The sequence below is a fragment of the Carassius carassius genome, chromosome 26, assembly GCF_963082965.1.
Source record: "Carassius carassius chromosome 26, fCarCar2.1, whole genome shotgun sequence".
Lineage (NCBI taxonomy): Eukaryota > Metazoa > Chordata > Actinopteri > Cypriniformes > Cyprinidae > Carassius > Carassius carassius.
The window spans coordinates 7,159,575-7,182,681 of record NC_081780.1 but is presented as its reverse complement, the minus strand read 5'-3'; the positions used below and the strand labels follow the sequence as shown (position 1 = coordinate 7,182,681).

The 23,107-nt window shown below is 36.7% G+C and overlaps 1 protein-coding gene and 1 long non-coding RNA gene across 2 annotated transcripts in view; both read left to right on the top strand.

The window, feature by feature from the left end:
* Positions 1 to 12,083: 12,083 nt before the first annotated feature.
* The window catches only part of LOC132105384 (scavenger receptor cysteine-rich type 1 protein M130-like), a 37,193-nt gene continuing 26,169 nt past the window's right edge, over positions 12,084 to 23,107 (top strand). Inside the window, exons 1-2 of the mRNA XM_059510468.1 lie at positions 12,084 to 12,249; positions 12,452 to 12,766. Coding sequence (XP_059366451.1) covers positions 12,180 to 12,249; positions 12,452 to 12,766 — 385 coding nt within the window. The 5' untranslated portion in view covers positions 12,084 to 12,179. The remainder of the gene's footprint in view (positions 12,250 to 12,451; positions 12,767 to 23,107) is intronic.
* LOC132105664 (uncharacterized) lies at positions 17,151 to 19,578 on the top strand. The gene is made up of 3 exons (XR_009423974.1): positions 17,151 to 17,403; positions 17,816 to 17,936; positions 19,205 to 19,578. It is a non-coding gene; the product is annotated as an uncharacterized LOC132105664 (long non-coding RNA).

The window sequence follows — 23,107 nt, the reverse complement described above, 5'->3', positions numbered from 1 at the left end:
TAAAAAATTAAACATTTAATGTTTAATTTAACACTCAAATACTTTATCACTTTAATAAAATTATAAAAGTTGCTAAATATAAAATGATGTACGGCAATGTATGGAAGGTGATATGATAAGAAAAAACTCTGTAATCTTGACATGCGTATACAGTTAGTTATATTTAGTTCAATTTAATCAAGTTCATTTAGATCATGAAAACTGATCAGTGCACCTCTACAAAGCCACTGCTGATGTCATCAGTGTGCAGACCTGACACTTTTTTGCTTTGATGTTCAACAGAAGTTGAACTTGCTAAGGTTTGGACATATGAGGCTATCAAGTATTTTATATTTATATTAAAGCATACACCAATCAATACACAATAAAATGCTTAATAGCTACATAAAGCTTCAAACTAAAATTACATGCATACAAAGTTTTTATAGAGAGCAATAAGTAAAATTACAGTTCTTACCTGATCAATAAAACAAGTATTTTTTACTCTTCCATGTATATGCCTACAATAATGTTAGTAGTAGGCTAATCAGGCACGTGCACAGGTAGGGCTCAACCTGTGCAGAGCACATGCCCTTTTTGCCCTTACACTCCGAAGTGCCCTTTTTTTGGTGTTTTTTTTTTTTTTTACATATTTTTTTTTATAATAGGCTACTATTTAAAAACCATTAATTCGAAATACTACCAAATAAAGCAAAAAAAAAAAGTCCGGCTCTTCAATCTTCCCCCGCCCATCGAGTGCTTGAAGTGCGTCAGAAACAGAGCGCGCGCGATCAGTTGTTGGTAATTTGTTGTGTAGCGTGCCCGACGCCGCATCCAATGTAGACAGCACTGCTGCTTTTGTTAACACACAGCTCGTAGAAACGGGCCTGGCAGCTCGCGCCAGTTCTAGACACGGTGAAAGTTTCCTGATTGTGACGGAAGGCCGAAATTACATGACACATTATAAATGAGCATAGTCTGCGATAGATACAGTGCCAAAAAGAAGAGAAGAGGATAAAGACAGAGGTAAGGAGATGTAGTGAAAGAACAATTTATTGCATAGGAGTAAGATACTATGATTTCATGGCAGTTATTTTTACCTTAAACTTAATGTTAGCAGTTGTTCTGAGTTCTGAGTCCCCAGACTGTGATTTTGTACAATCATGTCAGTTTTAAGATGCATTTTTTATTATCACTTTTTTATCAATGTATTACTCTACAGTTGTGCAGTTTTGGGGGGATACAGTACAGGCCAAAAGTTTGGAAACATTACTATTTTTAATGTTTTTGAAAGAAGTTTCTTCTGCTCATCAAGCCTGCATTTATTTGATCAAAAATACAGAAAAAAATGTAATATTGTGATATATTATTACAATTTAAAATAATTTGTTTTCAATTTATTATACTTTAAATTATCATTTATTTCTGTGATGCAAAGCTGAATTTTCAGTAGGGCTGCAACTAACGATTATTTTGATAATCGATTAATCTGTCGATTATTTTTACGATTAATCGGTTTATGTACTTATATTTTAGTTTTTTCCATTTCCCCCCCAAAGTAAATTATTAATAAAGGGTCTTTATAATTCAGCATAGATTTTTAAGAGATTTTAATAATTTTGCATTGTCATATCCTCATCACAAATATACCTGGAGTTGTTTTATTATGTGTTAGTAATCCTTTGTCGAACTCTTCTGCAATCAGAACACTGACCCATACTCTAGCAAATTTCACAAGGAGATTTCAAATAATGTTTTCACCATGGCAGTCCTTAGAGCTCCTAAAGTAGTTTAACATCCCGAACAAAGCTTATTAAGGAATCTTTCAGAACATATTTTCACGAAGAATAAGGATAAAACAGAATAAGATTGCAGTGTGTTGTATTTTATTATTTACTGGGAAACAGCTTTATAGCTTATGCTGTGAAATTGTAAACAATCCTTCGAATAAAGTGCCAATGGCATGAAACCTGAATGGAACTCACAATTTAAAGTAAAATCCATCAGAAGGTTGTCCAGAAAAAACGGACACACAAAAAACCTGCTGTGTGAAAAAGAGCAGTGAATACTTAGAAAAAAAAGTGCATTTCAAATATCTTTAAACATTTACCTCTCTCATTCAGTCATAATTAGGCTGCACGACTGAATTATGAACTGGTAAACGACAAACTGATCACAGAACATGTTTGTAAAGCTTTAAATGTTAACTGTTAAAAAGCAATGTTATCAGCTTTTACGACTAAACATTTGCAAACAACATTGTACTGGAGAATCTGCACAAATAAAAGGCTTAGGGGCCGTTCACATATCGCGCCTAAAAACGCGTGGAAAACGCTAGGCGCACCGCTTTCTCCTTCTTTCCAAAACGCTCGGGCAGAAGCGCCCCTGAGGCGTCTGCCTTTGCTAAGCAACCATGACGCGCTCTCTCCTAGAAGACGCGGAAATTTCAGCAAAGGATAAATGGATTTGCAGTTCAAAAAATCGATTGCAGTAGCTCTGCTACTAAATTTATTTCAAAATGGGAATCCATATACAACTATGATCAGCTGTTCCTTTCATCTTGACTGAGCTTTTAACGTTGTTACGGGAAAGTATGAAGCTGATTATTTAGTTCTTGTCACATGACCCGCGGTGCGCTTGCTGCATTCTGAAAAGTTGAAATGTTTTTAACTCGATGCGGTGCGCACGCGCCTGGAAAAACGGGTGCGTCGCGACCGCGTCGCTTCCATTCTGAGCGCGCATACTGCGCGCCTGCATTGGAAATAACGAACATGAGCGCGCAAAAGACGCGATATGTGAACGGTCCCTTAAACAGTTCAGTAGTGCAGAGTTTACAGGTTAATCTTCTTTTTTGAAGGCTCAAAATAAAGTACTCCCACATCCTGCTGAATGCTGCAGACGCAGTTCGGGAAGCACGTGACATAAAACGAGGCCAGCTATTGGCTATTCGCTACTTCTCCTGTTGTACTGGCTGAGTAAATCCTCCGGTGGCTCATTACTGCCACACTTTGGTCACCGCAGATTTGAAATATGCACGAAATAAGCCGCTTACGGCAAATAAATTATTTAGCAACGAATCGATGACTAAATTAGTTGACAACTATTTTAATAATCGATTTTAATCGATTAAATCGATTCGTTGTTTCAGCTCTAATTTTCAGTATCATTACTCCATTCTTCAGTGTCACATGTGACATCCGGTCTATCACATGATCCTTTAGAAATCATTCTAATATGATGATTTATTATGAGTGTTGGAAACAGTTCTGCTGTAATGTGTGTATATATATATATATATATATATATATATATATATATATATATATATATATATATATATATATATATATGCTAAATCATGAACACAATGACAGGGTGAAATGGGCTGTGATGCATGGGGTGCCAGGTAAAATCTTGCCTAGGGCAGCAAATTGGTCAGGGCCGGCCCTGGCCGCACAGTACACAACAGCTGAGCTGAACAAAGTTTTGTGAAGGGTAAATAAATATCTTGTTGTTTGAATAAGTATTACTAAACACTATGTCTATAAAGGCTCATATTTTATTTATTTGATGTCTGACTGACTCACTGACTGAGACATGTGGGAAGTCGCCTGAGAAAGAGGGCTAGCATTTGCCATCTAGTCATAGCCAATACATAGCCAACACTTAAATAGCCTGTGCATACAGTAGCATTTCATATTTTATAAAATGCGATTTTGGCCAAATGCATTTTACCACAGGAAAAACTGAGCGCTCCATCCCCTTACGAAAGGAAAATATATTTACCAATATATTTCTTAAAATATATTGTGATATATTGTAATATATTTTTTTCCCTTTTTATTTTCTAATATGTTATATATTTGAATACATTTAATAATATATTGATGATACATATATTATATAATAGCCTATATTGCAAAATATACAAATGATTGCCGCTTTCAATATATTGCAATATATTGGAAAAAATAAATATATTTAAGAATATATGCCTAATATATTACATGATATTTTCCAATATACTGCAATATATTTTTGTTTCATAAAGGTCTATATAGCTACAAAAACTAGTTTGTAACCTGTAGATGAAAATGTAATGTGATGCCGGCAGCGGCAGGCGCCGTCGCCGTTTTAATGACGGACAAAAAAAAAAAAAAATCACATTTGCACACATTCGCTGGTCAAAAACTATATATTGATAAGTAATAAAACAACATATAATTTGTTTTTACCATCGGAAAATCATAACAGTTGCGCCCCCACGCTGTTTCGTACTGGAACTTACACAAAGCGACGAGTGATCCTCGTCACCTAGATAACATATTTCTAAGAAATTTCCTCTTTGATTTATGATTGCTGATACACTTAATTTATTAACAATTAGGCTAATCATGTTATGGTATACTCTCCCCTCGTCCTCACATGTATAAAATGTAGTAAAACATGGTTTTTGGTCAGCACTGCCTGAAGATGATCTGGTTAAATTTTCGTGCAAATCGGACAAACGTACAAAACCTACAAAAATAGGTTTTTCAAAAAATTCAAAATGGCGGCCATGTTTTTATGACGGAAAATGACGTCATAGGGTGTAATCGAATCGTCATGAGCTCAGGAATCAGAGGGAAAAAGAATTGTTGATTGGCCTTACAGTTCAAAAGTTATTAGCAAAAATAAAAGTGAAACTTTGGACAGTTGGTGGCGCTAGAGGGAATGACTTAGACACACCAAAATTGGTGTATTTAAAGTGTAACTAAACCCCTGCTCAGAGCCTGACTCCACCCACTGACAATATTTAAAAAATGCTGAAAAGTGGACAGATCACAGCGGAGATAGAGGGGGATGAACCGAGGGCGGGGCTGAGCGAGTGCGGCGTGAACCTGAGACCCGCAGTGACGGATTGATTGACAGCTGCTGTCAGAGACGCTAAAATGGAGAGTGACTGTAATGACGCAAGTAGCTTTGCAACAGAGCGATCATTTGAAGTAGAGGACTTTTCTCCCCCACTTTCACCTGAAGTGGAGGATGTCGAGGTGTCTGTTCATATCAGTTCGAGCCGCTGGCTCAAACTGCAGTCTTAACTCCCGCACCGCGTCGCTTTTCAGCGCGAGCTGTGTGGAGAAGCCCATTTCCACCTCCATTGCGTTGGAGAAGCAATCCCGTGTAAAATGCAGTTTGCACACTCGAGCTCTAGGCGGGAACTTGCGGTCTTCCAGGCCAAATGCATGCAACCACTGGCGCTTAAGTCTGCTGGAAAACTATGCAGTGCTGTCGCAACTAGCAACACACTTCCGTACCATCCTGACCACTGTACTAAATACAGATAAATCTACGCTAACTTGAAGATCTAAATAACTATATAATTGCTATGCTAAATAGATGCTATAATAGTATATCCTGGTCGTTAACAATACTCGCAATTCCAGCTCCTGACTCATTAACAGTGATTTTGATGGTTTTATACTGCCAAGGGCGTGGTAGCTCATACCAAGGGGCGTGGTGAGCTGGAAACTGCTTACGTCACCTGCCACCGCTTATAATTCCTTACATTTATATAGCACTTTTCTAGGCACTCAAATCGCTCTACTCAGGAACGTGCACACATAGACATGAAAGGGGGCTTGAGCACCTGCCCTTTTTATTCCTGGAGAGAAAGTGCCCTTTTTTCTGGGATGCTTTTTTTTTATTTTTGAAAAATAATATATATTTCTGTTTGCACACAGCTTCCCTGTCAAACAAATATATTTATTTAAATATAGTATCTAAATATCAGGTCAGGAGTTCTGGAGCGCTCCCTCTCCCCCGATTGTTAAACCCGTTTGTATTGCTTCCGCTAAAGAAAATAGTCCGCTCCGTCTCTACGGTTAGAATCCTGTGAGTCCATAGCAACGCTCTGTTTTTCATGGCAACGGTCTGTTATACTCCGCACAGCGGTCTGTTGGTTATAACAGACCGCATTCTACATTGGAATTCAACCAAGCCATGTAATAAAATAAGTTAATAAAATAAGCATATATCACCACCAGGTGATATGCTTTAGTTATTTTGTTTATCCTATTAACCTGCATTTCCCTGTCAATTAGATGCAAATGTGCGCAATTTAACTAGTTGACGCCTAATTTGCATACAGAACGTCCCCAGTTATTGACTTACATCAAGAGTCTTTCCCCCTGAAATTTAGAAATCTAAATTGGTGAATTTAGAAGAAATCTACAGATGCAAACAGATGGAGGATACACTCTAAAAAATGTAAATCTGAGTAACTGCATCTGGTACTTTAATAAATAAAACTGAGTAGAAATAAGTTAACATTAAACTTTAAAAATAAAAATATTTATAAATTAACTATTTAAGTAATTTAACTTTTTTTATTTCCTCGAAACCTTTATAAAATAGTATTCCATACCACCACAAATACATACATGACATTGGCTTTTATTGAATTTTTACTCAATTATTTTGGTAAGTTTAATTTTAAAGTGTTATGTATTCTGATAACACCAAAATAATTAAAATTATTTATAATATATATTATTTATTATATATATATACTTTTTTGTTAAAAAAAAAAAAAAAAAAAACCTAATTATGAGAAGTGCCCTTTATTTCACTTGAACCCCTGCCCCTCAAAATGTCTGTGCACGTCCCTGGCTCTACTGTACATAGTCAGGGGGTATCTCCTTATCCACCACCAGTGTGCAGCATCCAACTGGAAATGCCACATCTTTCACTCAGGTTCCTCTCTGGATCTTCATGATGGTCTGGTGCGGTTGTCTGGAGAGAGACAGTGTGAGGGGGAGCTGGAAGTTTTCATCCATCAGGTCTGGAGGAGAGTTCTGCTGGACTCCTGGAGTCTCACTGAATCCTCTGTGGTCCGCAGACAGCTGGGCTGTGGCTCTGTGTTGAACTTCTATGGCATCTCTTCATCCAGTCCTGAACACAGTCATGAGTGTGTGACGGGCTTCCAGTGCTCTGGGAGTGAAGCTCATCTGGGGAACTGCAACTCTCCACAAACTCTCAACTGCAGCTCCACACAACAGCTGTACATCACCTGCCTTGGTGAGAACAACAACATTTGGGAAGATTCTTCAGTTGTTTGTGATCAATAATGTTGTTTTTCTGTCTCTGAATATCAGGTCGTGGGTCCATCAGGCTGGTGGGTTCTGGGGGAGACTGTGCAGGGAGGCTGGAGGTTTTTCACAGCGGCTCATGGGGGACAGTGTGTGATGACTCCTGGGATATTAAAGATGCCCATGTGGTGTGCAGACAGCTGCAGTGTGGAGTGGCCCTCAGTAACCAGCAGGTACCAGCCTGGTTATGTCCTGGTTCTGGACACATATGGCTGGATGAGGTGGAGTGTGAGGGGAATGAGACGTCCCTGTGGAGCTGCTCTTCTTCAGGCTGGGGAAAACATGCTGATGATTTTTTTTTTTTCATTAAAAGTAATATAACATATTATTTTCACATGCTCATAATGCCCCCTTTTCCCCCCAATTTTGGTATTTTAAAAATTATATATATATATATATATATATATATATATTTATTTATTTATTATTATTATTATTATTATTATTATTATTATTATTATTTCTATCTGGAATGTGACATGATCATGATTTCTATCAGAATGTGACATGACCTCTTAACTGAGGGCTGTGAAGGGAATGTGGAGGTCTTCTACAATGGATCCTTGGGTAATGTGTGTTACAGCAAGATGGACAGAGATACAGTGAGTCTGATCTGTCAAGAGCTGAACTGTGGAAGATCTGGTAATTTGTCTGATTCTACATCAAGACTGAAATAAGCTTCTAACTGGCTGGATAAAGTAAAATGTCGACCACATGATTCCACTTTATGGCAGCGTCCATCTTCACTATGGGGACAGAACTATTGTGATGAAGATGAAGTTGCCAAAATTACTTTCTCAGGTGAGATAGTTACTCTTGTATCTGCTCCGTCTATTCTTCTTCTTCTTCTTTTTCTTCTTCTCCCAAATGAATCGCATTTTAGAGGGCTTGAACATGCTCTAAAGGCCTTTGCGATGTTAAATTGCGAAGATCTTGAGTTTTCGTTGAAGGGCGTGTCCTGGCGAATTTCGATGATTCGCCATGAAAAATGAAGTTGCTATAACTCAGACATACAATGTCCAATCTGCCCCAAACTTCACATATTTGATAAAACTCCGGACCTGAACAGATTGACATGCCCATATTCAGTTATAGTCATAGCACATATTGGCAACAGGAAGTGACATATTTTACACTGCGACGAACTACTCCTAGAAATTTTATGACATCAGTGTCTTTTTTGTGGTCAGTCTAATCTAAAGGCCTGTGCGATGTTAAGTTGTGAAGATCTTGAGTTTTTGTTAAGGCATGTCCATGGCGCCGTGACGAAGTTCGATGTCTGGCCATGGGAATAAAAGATGTTATAACTCAGGCATAAAATGTCCGATCTTCCCCAATCTTCACATGTTTGATAAGAGTCCTGGCCTGAACACATCTGAAGGCCAATATTCCAGTTTGGACACACCTTCTCATTCAAAGAGTTTTCTTTATTTTCATGACTATGAAAATTGTAGAGTCACACTGAAGGCATCAAGGGCTATTTGACCAAGAAGGAGAGTGATGGGGTGCTGCGCCAGATGACCTGGCCTCCACAGTCACCGGACCTGAACCCAATCGAGATGGTTTAGGGGTGAGCTGGACCGCAGACAGAAGGCAAAAAGGCCAACAAGTGCTAAGCATCTCTCGGGGAACTCCTTCAAGACTTTTGGAAGACCATTTCAGGTGACTACCTCTTGGAGCTCATCAAGAGAATGCCAAGAGTGTGCAAAGCAGTAATCAAAGCAAAAGGTGGCTACTTTGAAGAACCTAGAATATGACATTTTCAGTTGTTTCACACTTTTTTGTTATGTATATAATTCCATATATAATTCCACATGTGTTAATTCATAGTTTTGATGCCTTCATTGTGAATCTACAATTTTCATAGTCATGAAAATAAAGAAAACTCTTTGAATGAGAAGGTGTGTCCAAACTTTTGGTCTGTTCTGTATATGGAATATACTTTGATATATTCCACTTATATTTATGACTTTAAATGCATATTTCTCACTGTTCACGTTTTTACTAAAGCCACTCGCTGCCGGTGAGCCCGGGTGCGAGGGCCCGTTCATCGCTGCTTGCAGCTTTAATTTAATTTTGTTCTCGGTATTTCCTTAAATGCCACTTTTATGTGGTACATGTAAGTAAACAATTTTTTTCTGCAAAACTAAACAGAGCAGGTGAGAAGAGTCTTGATTATATAATGTTTTATTTCAGTGGAGGAGAATGATGAGTCTCATCTGACATGTTCAGCATCTCCTCACCAGAGACAAGTTCAAGTAAGTTTCCTGATAATACACTAGCTGATGTTTCTTTAAGTTTGTATCTGACTCATATATATTATTATCTGTGCATAACATTATTTGCATTTCATAAATTTGCAATTAAAATTCTATCTTCAGTTTTAAAGTTTATTTTTGTTGTAAATTATGTGCTGAAGCTGGTCAGTGCTGGTTGATGTGTGTGTTTTAGATCATGTTCCTCTCAGACTGAGTGGAGGTAAGGGCCGGTGCTCTGGGAGGCTGGAGGTGTATCATAACGCTGTGTGGGGCTCAGTCTGTGATGATCAGTGGGACATCAGCGATGCTCAGGTGGTCTGCAGGCAGCTGGGTTGTGAAGCAGCACCGAGGGCTGATTGGAATTCAGTCTTTGGTGCTGGTGAAAGTGTTGTGTGGATGAACAGAGTCGAGTGCAGAGGGAATGAGTTTCATCTGTGGGACTGTCCTCTCTCCCTGAAAAACACTGACTGCTTGTTACGTTCGTGACCCAGTAAAACACAGGGAGAGAGAGATCCAAGAGCAGGTATGTTTATTAGGGTAATCTAAAACGTAATCCAAACAAGCTGAGGTAAAAACCAGAAATAAACCAAATAAACAAACACGGAAGGGACAGGAAATGAACAGGAACTCTGAAGGCAAGGAACTCGGGAGACGAGAAGACTGGGTATGGCAGGAAGCGTAAAGACACGTAAGGCAAGGACTCCATACAGACAATAGGAAAAGACTGGTAAATATAGGGAGGCTAATGACTATTAAATGAAGGCACCTGGTGCAATTAACAGGAGTGCAATTACTGTGATGAAGGGACAAGGCTAGTGAGAATTGTAGTGCCTACTGTGAGGTGCCTAAGGGTAAGTGAGCCCACTAGTGGACACCCAGGGAAACAAAGATCAGGCAGCGTGACACTGCTCCCACAAGAAGCTAGTTACACTCATCTGTGTAGGTCTGGCAACATTTTGGGATCTCAATTCAAATAATATTTGTGTATAAATTAATCATTTGCATTATTGTTAATGTGTTTTTGTCTGCTTTGCCAGATTTGTCAGTGTCCACTACTCCTGCCACAACATCAGCTTCTCCTCCAGTTTCTCCTGCAGTGCGCTCAACATCAGTCTCTCCTCCACAAACTCTCTCCGTCCCCCCAGTGCTTGTGATTGTTCTGGGAGTTGTGTTCTTACTGCTCTCAGTGCCACTGCTTATACTGATTCAGCAGAACAGAGTGATGAGGAGAGGTAGGAGAGATCCAGAGACTGTCATATGTAAAGTTTATTGAGATATAATTTTGTATTATTTTATTTAGACAACAATAATGTATGATGACAAACTTCCTGATTTATAGATTTATTTTATTTCTTTAATTTTTACATGGTGTCTATTTTTTCATGTTTTATTTCCACCCTCATGCTCTCATTTAAAGTGTTCTAAATCTGAAATATAAATAACGTAATTTTTTTTATGAGAGATGTTTAGCGATTGTTGCTAGCTGACTGTTGCTGGCCCAAATTTGACTTTTAATTAAATCTTGTAATGATGCCTAATTGTATTTTGGCATTTTTAAACGCATAATGCATTTGTAAAATGTTTCATTTTGAAACCCTCTTAAATTCTTTGTGTGTTTGTAAGTATATTGAACAGAAACAATATTATAGGTGTATTTTAGGTGTAGATGACACATCTGAGAACTGATGATGCCACGCTTAAAGAACAAATCACTGATACTAGCAGGTGTTTTCATAGATTTATTATCCTTCTAAACGGAGTGTATTACAATTGTATTCCATTACTTCTATTCACTGCTACAAGACAAATCACTTATGTACAGTAAGTGTGGCAAGCATTGTATTTGGACTTTTTTCTCAGTATAGGTTTAAAATGCATTTAGTCTCAAGTAGACTGAACTTTGACTAAACATTCAAAAGTCACATTGTAAAGTATTCTGGACAAGAACCACTAAGAGACAGTCTGACTGACATGTAAACCAAACACAGTTAGTTTTGTTTTCTGTGTAATGTTTAGTGGAGAGATTTCTTTGAAATTTTATTTAGGTTATGTGATGTCATATTAAATTATTAAAACCAGATTTTTTTTTCTCATGCAAAAATACACAGAGATTAAATTATTTTTGCTTTGTTACAATACAAGGTGGTTAAGCAGAAATGTACAGATGCACACTGACTCTCTCTGCTGGTCACAAGGTGAAGAACTTGATCATCATTGAATGCAATTATGATTTTTGCGGGCCACCTAAATAAAATAATTATGGAATTAAATAAATTTTACATTGATTACAGGAATTATTTTGACAGATGTTAAGGTTTCACTAAATTTTCATCATGGTCTATTAAGCCTTATACAAAGGTAAGCCTTTATTTACTCAAAATAAAGCCATTTTATAATTTTACACAGTAGAGTTTATGATATATGTATACACTAATTTGGGACATTTTCAGTTTGTTTTCATTGCTTTTATCTCGTCTTAGCAGGTGTTTGACTTTGATGCTGTAAATAAACTGGAGAGTTTCCTGTCTCCTGTAAATCAGAAGTGTGTGTGTGTGTGCCTTCCCTCACTGAGGTCTTGATGTGTGTGGAGGAGGAGTTCATCAGCACTGACAGTTTTGGTATATATGGAGAAAATCAAAAACGTATCCTCTGATTTGTCACTGCAGTTGTTTGATGATTTCCTCTTTTGTGTCTAATAAGGTAATAGTGAGTGTGATTGGAGGGTGTTGGGCCTCTTTTTCTCGTATTAAGAGGATGCCTGTACTTCTGTATCACCAGAGCGGAGAAGTTTGTTCTGGGTGTTGAGTTAATCATGCTGAGGATGATGGGAAGATGCCTGATGTTCATTTTACTGTCTGCAGTTGTAATACTCATCACAGCTGGTAAGTACACAAATTAGAAACAACAACACAGAGAGGGATGAAGAAATTTTACTTTTTGGAATTGGTTAGAATATTGTGGGATTTTTTTTAATTATTTGCTTGAAGATGATGGATTACAATGTAGCGTTTCAGATAACGATATTATAATTTATTAATTCACAATATGCCTCTCTTTCTCTCTCTCATTTGTTTCAAATATTAGACCGTGTGAATGTGAGGTTGGTTGGTGGTCACAGTCACTGTGCTGGTACAGTGGAGGTTCTTCACAGAGGTCAGTGGGGAACAGTGTGTGATATTTTCTGGGATATGGCTGATACTGCAGTGGTGTGTAGAGAGCTGGACTGTGGAGAACCTGTAGATGCTCTGGGTAATGCACACTTTGGACAAGGATCAGGACCAATCTGGATGTTTTCTGTCAGATGTGTTGGTTCAGAATCCACACTGAAGGACTGTGGATCAGCAGGATGGGACCAAAGTAACTGTAATCATGATAAAGATGCTGGAGTCATCTGCTCAGGTAACATTTGCACAATTGTGGCTAAATCCAAGTTTTGCTGTTCATGTTGTACCTAAATTATGAACGGGCAAAGTACTCAGTGCCTGAGTTTACAACATTTTACACTAATGCGCACAATGTGGACAAAGATAAGAAACATATGGTAAAAAAAACTTCCAGTTCCCAGAAAACAAAATTACATCACAAATTTTAAATGTGTGATAGATTGTGTATATGTGAACACACAAGTATGTTCATTTTTTGTATTTTTTTTTTTTGCATTTCATAATTTCATCTTTAAAACATTAATATCCTATTTTTGTGTAAACACATTTATGCCACATTTGTGCATCATTAACAGTTATGCACATATTCAAGGTATATGGTACACTGTAAAAAAAAAAAAAACTGTTATTTTACGGAATTTTACTGTTTTATTTTACAGTTTTTTTTCACGTAATTTTGAAATAGTTTAAAATTGTAAAATTACAGAAATAGACTGGAAATTAACATATCCTATGTAAAATCACATGAAAAACATGTCAATGTGCATAACGCCCCAAAAATATTTTTGAAGATTTATTTCACATAACACACCTAAAACAGTGCGCTATATGTGTTTATGTGCAGTGTGTGTGTGTGTGTATATGTATGTATGTGTGTATATATATATATATATATATATATATATATATATATATATATATATATATATATATATATATATATATATATATATATATATATGTATGTGTGTGTATGTATATATATATATATATATATATATATATATATATATATGTGTGTGTATGTATATATATATGTATATGTGTGTGTGGCATTAATAATTGGCATTAATAATATAATGCCATATTTTTTAATAGATTAAAAATATAAATAACAACTGTACAAAAGTTCACGTTCATTATTATTATTATTTTTATTATTATTATTGATATAAAATGTATATGTAGCCTACTTTGCATGTTTGCATAAAAGAGCAGGTGAATCAGTTTTTGAACCGGTTTGTTGAAACATCCTTCCCGAAAGAATCAATTCAACTGATATCTTCATCTTCTTCCGCTTGTCAAAATAGTTCTGCTCAGTTTGCTGTTTTATTACGCATTTATTCTCATAGTACCGTTTTATAATGTGATATAATACTATAATAATATGCTGATATTTAAATGACAAAAAAGAACATTTCAAATATTCGAACTGAAGGAATTCCCGCCCTAGCGCAAGGATACATTCTCCTCCAAGCACGCAGTGGGGCTGCTGCGCGCGCAGAACGAATCACTCGACCTTCAGTTTCACGGTCAATCTTCGATTTGAGGCAAAAATAAGGAGGTAAAGTTCATGTTTTTTCTAATTCTGGTCATTACTATATGTTATTTCTACTACATTTGAGTTCCAGCATTTAGAATTTTTACCTTTTTGAATCGTTAAACCAGTGTTTCAAACTTCGGCGCTGACCATGGAGGTGGAGGACCAGGGGTGCCACTTAAAAATAAAATGAATAATCAATTTATCAATTTAATAATTCAAACATAAAAATGTATATAAATAAATCACTTTTAAATGGACAAATTAATAGACATTTTTAAAGTTGTTTATTTTATTCATGTTTTAAAATGTATTTTAATAATACCATAAAACAATAAATTAAAAAAAACATTTTAAATGTATGAATAAATAGACACATTTAAACTGTTTATTTAATTCATGTTTTTAAACGTGGATTAATTAAACAATAAAAAGTACATTAATAAATAATTTAAATGCACAAGTTAAATTGCTTTTTTTTTTTAAAGCATTTGGCAAACCTTTTCTCTCTCTATTTGCCAGATGCTTTTCTTTGCCGTTTTGCCAAATGCTTTTCTTTATCCATTTGTCAATCGAGTTTAAAAATGCCATTGGACAGTACACTATGGAAGGCATTTTCTGCCAAATTTAAATAAATAAATGAAATGATTAAAATTAAAACCAGATTAACCATTTCATTACAGAAAACTTGGTAACATACCTGTCAAATTGAAAAATAAAATGCAATTGGTGATTTCACATTTCATTTTCAATACAGTCTCGAGGCAAGACTGCCAATATTAAAATGAAAAGCCAAACGTGAAAAAGAAACTACACATACAGTTTTTACAAAGCTTATTATTTAACGCTCACGCAATAATAGTGACACAATTCAAATTTAAATGTAAATTTTACTTGTCATTTTAATTCCTCATTTATTTCTCTGTTTTCATTTTCGTTTTCATTTTCAAAGACAACCTACATGCAAATTATATGTTAATGAGTGGGTGTGGCTTATTCTAGTAACGGCGCTAGAGACAGTCGTCGAAGTCTCGTGTGCATGAGTTGAATGGTGGTTGAAACAATGTGTGAAACGACATTAAAATGTGAATATATTGTAATCGAGACATGGCGAATCTGTTAGTGAGCCTTTGCGGGAAGCTGCTGCAGCATTAGAACGTGGAAGACACAACCAGCCTGACCAGCATGCGTCAAACCCTCGACCCACTGCAGTTCCTCGGCCTGAGCCTCCACGGGACTCCCCGGAAAATCTGCTGTCTGCTGAGTTTGTGACGGCTGCAAAATGTCCAAGTGTATCCAAGATAGATTCAACTCGTAGCAAAATGAAATCATTATCATCCGAAATGTTTGCTAGCTGCTTTAATTCTGCTGCTATACTGGCCATAATCTCCATTATAGCTCCTCCACGTAACAACGTATTTGAGCCACACCCACTCATTAACATATAATTTGCATGCAGGTTGTCTTTGAAAATGAAAACGAAAATGAAAACAGTGAAATAAAAGAGGAATTAAAATGACAAGTAAAATTTACATTTCAATTTGAATTGTGTCACTATTATTGCGTGAGCGTTAATAAAGAGCTTTGTAAAAACTGTATGTGTAGTTTCTTTTTCACGTTTGGCTTTTCATTTTAATATTGGCAGTCTTGCCTCGAGACTGTATTGAAAATGAAATGTGAAATTTCCAATTGCATTTTATTTTTCAATTTGACAGGTATGTCACAGTGAAAATGAAATCATTTAATTTCATTCTCAATTTTGTCACATATTTTGCGTACAGTTTTCTGTAATGAAATCGTTAATCTGGTTTTAATTTTAATCATTTCATTTATTTATTTAAATTTGGCAGAAAATGGCTTCCATAGTACACACGTGGGAGCAACCAATCAACTGTCGCTTCAATTTGTGTTTCAAACTTCGGCGCTGACCAGTGCCGTTAGTCGTTAAGTGTGACTAACTTCTAACGTTATTTTGTCCCTGAGGGAAAAACAGGCTGACTTTAAGGAAAGTCGTTAGCTGGTTGTCTACGATACTGTTATTAAATATTATTATAATTTGTGGTTTAAGAACTCATGAATTTAACAGTTAGCACAGGTAAGTTAACGTTAAGTTCGAATATGTAGATATGTTGTCAACTTTACCGAACTTGATGCATAATGCAGTGTTTTTAATCGCTTTTGATATACATAATCGTAGGCGTCGTCTAAAAGCTAAAAAAAAAATCATATTTTTCGAGGCGAGATTGGATGAAAATTCTGAATTTAGAAAAATATTTATTAGGACCAGTGCTTAAAGGGTCATGAAACCCCCCATTTCAGCACAGGTTAGTTTTCACCACGGTTTTAAAAAATGCTAAAAAAGTGGGCGTGGTGTGCAGCGGAACGGGGGAGGGGGAAGAAAGAGGGGAGACAGACAGCACACAAAGCTTTGCGTTCAGAAAGTTTCATTTCGCTCCCATCGAGCTAAAATCAAAAATAAATGCACAGCCATTTGCACTCTGCATCGAAAACATATTACACATTCAGTCATTTAGCAGACGCTTTTACTCAAAGCGACTCACAAGTAAGACATATATATTATTCTGTGGCATTTATATAAGCCTTCTGACAGGCTGTGTCACGGAGCTATAAAAACGGTTACACTCACCAAGTGAATGAATCGCGTTCGTGCCGAACTCTTATTACAAAGAAAAAACAAACACTCTTCTGCAATCCATGAATGTTTCTCTGTTAATGTGTGCGATGTCATTTCACAGTCTGATGAGTCTTTCATAGCAAATGAACACATGCTGTTGTGAATAATTAAGCGAAGCGTCTTCTCATAGGATAAACACGCAATCTCATGAATAATTGAATAGACACCGATGCGTCATCAATGTACTATAGTCCATTGCCACGTCAAAAATCGTGACGTCAAAACAATGTAGATTCTAAATCCGGAAGATGAAAATGGAGCAAAAAAGCTTTAAATAAACCAATTGACCAGTTAAAATTGTGAATGAAAAAAACAATGTCTGCAGTGTGTCATCTGAGAATTCATATAATCTTGTAATCTACGCCTAGGGAAAAAGTTTCACAACTTCTGTTTCATGACAGTTTAAATCACCCTTCTATAATTAAAGACTGTTATTGAAGCTTATAGGGATTATTGATAGACTCACTGATGGGGTGAACAGGTGACACAGATAAGGTTCAGAACTATAGATATAATACATTTATCAATATATTTCTTTGTATTTTTGTAGATTTCCTAAAATTTCACATTTACATGCTTTTTTTTCTCCTTACAGATAAGTTCTGTGAGCGGCTAAAACCAAGGTCAACATGAAAGGGTGAGTTGCCCAATGCAAAGATGTTCACAGATTACACTTGTAATAGTTATGGTGTTTCTTTGAAAACTCACAATTCACAACATCAAGGGCTACACAGAAATGAGGCACACTACCTATTAGCTTGTTGCTAGCAGCTTGCACTTAAGGTTCAGTAATTACGATGCATTTAAAAGTCATGTTTACCGTAATCATCAGCAGTTTTCTTCTGTGTCACAGGCAGGGACCTTTTCATGTCAATTTACTAGCTGTCAGAAAAATAATTGTGTGTGGTATGTTTGAATATATTTAAAGGAAAGCAATTTAATATTTGCAGTAAGTTTATCACAGTGTAACTGATCTCTTCTTTTTCTTATGCATGACAACAGGAAGTTCCCCCTTTGACTGCAGAGAACTTTGTTTTCTGTTGACCAAGTCATAGTTAACGGCCACATCACCATCTTCTACGACGCTCTGAAGCTGATGTTTGCTTCATACTACTGCTTGAACATTTCATACCCAGGAAACCAAGGAGAAACGCAAGAGATTGTGCAAAGGTAAAAACACACACCCATAAACTCACACTCACACATGTGTCCTCACACACAGTCACTCACTTTTTCAACACACACTGACTTACGCATCTTTACATACTCACTCTAACACACACACTCACACACATAGTCACACACGCACCCACACACTCATACACAGTCACACATGCATACTCACACACACAGACACTCACATACATGCAGTCACACACACATCCTCACACTCACATAGACAGACTCACAAAAGCATCCTCAAACTCACACACTATCACATACACATTCTCTCACATGCATTCTCACACACACACTCAGTCACACATGCATCCTCACACTCTCACATATACACACTGTCACACACACACATCCTCAAACTCACATACACATACTCAGAAATGCATCCTGACACACACACACACACATACACACACACACCTTCACACACACAGTTACACACTTTCACATACTCTTACAAATGCATCCTTACACTCACACACTCTCACATACACATTCTCACACATGCATCCTCACACACACACACACACACACACATTCTAATACAAACATCCACATACCCTAACATAGACAGTTACACGTGCATCCACACACACACACACACACACACACACACACACACACACACACACTCACACGCATCTTCACACACACAGTTACACACTTTCACATACTCTTACAAATGCATCCTTACACTCACACACTCTCACATACACATTCTCTCTCTCACACACACACTCTCACATAGACAGTCACACATGCATCCTCACACACACTAACACACTCTCACGCGCATCATCACACACGCTTCTAAGGCTGCATGATTAATCACATGCGTTTTTCAGGCGTGTCTCGTCAGTAAAGCCGGTCCTGTGATTAGTAGTAAATATCCATCACCTGTTTTTAAATCGAGCAACATTTAATACACAGAGCTGTAGTTCACTGACAAGCTACACAATATCCTGTTCATAATCGAATGCGATTCATTTGCAAACGCATCTGACAACCGCATGTGATTAATTGTGCAGCCCTACATGCATCCTCACACTCTCATCCTCACACAACACACTCTCTTACATTGTCACAACCTTCTCAGTCTGCCTCACAAACAACAACCTCTCACATACTTCTTTATAGCAAACATCCACCAGAAGCATGCCCTTTACAAGTTCTTATTGTTCTGCTTTTATTTTAAATATATTCACAGCATATGTTACAGTCCATGTTTTGTTACTAAGGATTTTTTTTTCATTCAACAGATGCCTTTTTAAGATGAACCCCGAGAAGGGACCGGAAGTGGATAAGACCACATCGAGAAAGAAATCGTCAGTCAGTCCAAAGGTTCTTATACTGATTAACAAGATTGCGGACTATGAAAGGATGGAGTAAAACTTTGAGTGTCAGATCTTCCTACATTGCCTGACAGAAATTCTTGACAGTGTCACAGACTTAAAATACTTGCTGATTATTTGCTTTCATGGTTGAATTATTTTTTTTCATGCATCATCTGTTGTCAAGATTAATTAATCTGTTCACAGGTGGTTCAGTTTTAAGGACAATTTAATTATTAATTTTTATTTGTTTACCAAACTGCTATATTGTTGCAGTTTTGAAAAATTATTTTATTGTGTGTTGTTGCAGTTATGAACAAACTGAATTGGTATGTTGTTGCAGTTGTGATCTACAGTAATTTAAACCTTTGGGCTTATTTTTTAGAATATTGATTGCAGTTATGATCGTTTGTAATAATATTTTCTATACTATTGCAGTTATGGACAAATTATTGGAATATTGTTGCAGTTGTGCTATAATCTTTATACTGGTATGTTGAAGTTTTGAACAAAGAATATTAGTAAATTTCAGTCCTGAACAAACTATTGGTATATTCTTGCAGCTAGGTCAATAAATTATTAAAACACATTTTCACACTCATGGCTGATTATTTGAAGTGTTCAAACTTTGATAATTTAATGTTTGTTTTTTTTCTCAACTTTCCACAATATTTATGTAAAACATCTTATTAAACATTAAAAGCTGAAGAAAATACAGAATCTCATGTAAAATTACAGCAAAAAAATTTATTTTTGAATTGCGGAAAATTACCGTTACTTAATGTGCCCGTTATTTAACGGTATTTTTTTTTTTACAGTGTAGTTGAGATGTGGCTTCTGTTTTGTTTTGAGAAATAGTTACATTTATACAAAGCAAGCTTCACATGTTAACACTCCTGGTTAAATGTGCACATGTGAAATGATATTTAAACATGGATATATGTTTGGTTAGTTAATTAAGCCTACAGTGGGTTTGCTTTTCTTATCAGTTTGTCAAAAGTTTACATCTCCCTTTCAGAACCTGCAAAATGTTAATTATTTTATCAAAATAAAAGGAATACAAAATGCATGTTATTGTTTATTTATTACTTACCTGAATAAGATATTTCGCATAAAATGTTTACATATCGTCCACAAAAGAAAATAATAGTTGAATTTATAAAAATGACCCCGTTCAAAAGTTTACATTCACTTGATTCTTAATACTGTGTTGTTCCCTGAATGATCCACAGCCGTGTTTTTTTTGTTTAGTGATAGTTCACGAGTTCCTTGTTTTTCCTAGGTTATAGAGTGGGGGAACTATGATGTCACTTTGGCTGATCAGCTGTTACCATCACACTGGTTGCCTCGACAAAAACCAATAGAATTTTACAAAATAATAATTTTGAAGCCTATAAAGCGCCAGAACTTAAAAGCTAAACTTATTTTAGGCTATTAACGAACTATAGGCTAGCACCAAAGTCACTTGCTTTCAATGTCAACACCATGCTCCCGATCCTTTTAAAATAATTTTTAACATGTTCAGTGAAAAGGATTTACTCTGTATATTGATTTTTTTTTTATCCACGCTATAACATTTTCATATAAACTGGAATAAATACAAAACTAGAGCCAAACTAAAGCTGAAATAATACGTTAGTATTAAACAGTATAGTTAATAAATGAAATCATCATAACTAAAGGACATATGAAATCATGTAGCCTATTTCTGTGCATTTCGAAATAAGGCGGATTAAAAGTAATAATAATAATATAATTAATAATATTTTGATTAAAAACATTTCTCAACGTGCTTCAATAAAATTCTAGTGCATTTAATCTATAAAATAACAGCAAAGTGAGCGAGATTTTGAATATGGTAATATTAAAATTCGGAATAAAGTAACATATTTAAGCTATGATTTTTCTTGTGGTGGTGGTGGTCCGTGTATTTGGTCTGTGTACTTTTTCGTTCATTCGTGTCATTCGACTCTCTTCATACTATCATAATTTCCAGAATTTGTAAATTCAGTTCATAATTCCAAAGTATAACATATAATTTGGATTTAAGAATTACAGTAGACTAATTATGGTGAAAACTTAATTAAAGATTTATTTTTTATTAATAATTACTATAGTATTTTATTATAAATATTATTATAAATATATTTATGTGGGGTTGGGTTTTTCCCCATGAAACCGCTCAAGCTCAGCCTCCTTTTACCCCTCCACTTTTTCTTTTCCCCATCAATGGCCAGCAGCCCCAGTTGCAGGCGCCCAAGTTGGGAATCTTCATCCAGCAACACAAGCATTCTGGCATTCCTTCCTCACTTCCATCTTCTTCTTCCTCTTCTTACGGATTTCCCCAAGCTCCAGGCGTTAATCCATGCGTGAGGATGCCTCCGCAAACGGTTACAGCCCCTCCCTCATTTCCTTCTTTTTCCTTCTATCCATATACCTACGGGCCTACCCTAGATCCAGGGGATAATCTGTGCATGAGGATGCCTCCGCAAACGGTTATGGCCCCTCCTCCTCTTCCTTCCAACTCTTCTTCCCAAACTAAACCGCAGTATACTCTATTCACAGCGAACCTTCTACATACTCCACCGAATGCCGCCGCTATGGATCCACCCCCCGTGCCCAGTTCCATCAGATCGCAGATTCTCGTAGGTGCGGATGTTCATCTCTCCTCTCTCCTATCTCTGCTCCCTCCTGCTGATTCCTACCGACAAATAGATTGCGGAAATTTCTCAGTGACTTTAAAAAATGTAACTCCCAATCCATCCCGCCCCCTTTCTTTTTCCGAATTCAAGATTCCATTTGGCCGTTACACGGAATTAGTTTGCTCCCCTTTTCCCTATAGACGGCGCAAACTCAATGATTATTTGGCAATAGTCACGGAGCTCGCGCTGTTTTATGGCGCAACCCATTTCTACACGTACCACAAGTTATTCTCAGCCAAGTGCACGGTATGTGTCGCTCAGTCTGATCTTCACAGCCTTTCCTCTGAACTTTCACATCACCCAGACGCAAATTTAACCAATTTTTTTTTTGTCTGGCCTCAAACAGGGATTTAATCCTGGCACTACATGCTCAATCTCACAGAACATTATTTGCAATAATCTTCAATCTGCACTTGCGGAGCCAGATACAGTAGATAAATTAATCAAAAAAGAAGTAGAGTCAGGTTTCATGATCGGGCCATTTGATGCCCCTTCACAGAATTTCGAATCAGCCCTATCGGAGTGGCTACCAGAAATTTTCAGGAAAAAAGCAATTGATTATCGATCTCTCAGCCCCACATAATTCCCCATTTTCCAGCAGAAATAGCCTCATACCCCTTGAAGAATAGTCTCTGCAATACCATGACATATATCAAGCGTTCAACATGATAAAAAAATGTAGGCCGCGGTGCACAGCTGGCTAAAGTAGACATCACTTCTGCTTTCAAAGTGATGCCTATCCACTCAGATTCATGGGATACGCTGGTGCAGGAAGTTTTATTTCTCAGTACACCTTGTATATTTCGGATGCAAAAGTAGCCCATAAAATTTTCGATATGTTACCAGAAGCAATCTGCTGGATCCTTTCTAATAACCATTCAATTCCACACCTAATCCACCTGCTCGACAACTTTCTTATCGTAATCCCCATTGTGCACGAGAAATCTTTGGGACCAACCCATTTCATTGAATTCTTAGGCATTAACCTGGATTCAGTCAAATTCCAGTCTTCTCTGCCAAAGGAAAACTCAATCAATAGTGGCTTCTTTCTTGGCAGAGTGCCAAAGTTGTTCAAAGTGCCATATCCTTTCCTTGCTCGGTCATCTTAACTTCACAATGCGCATAATCC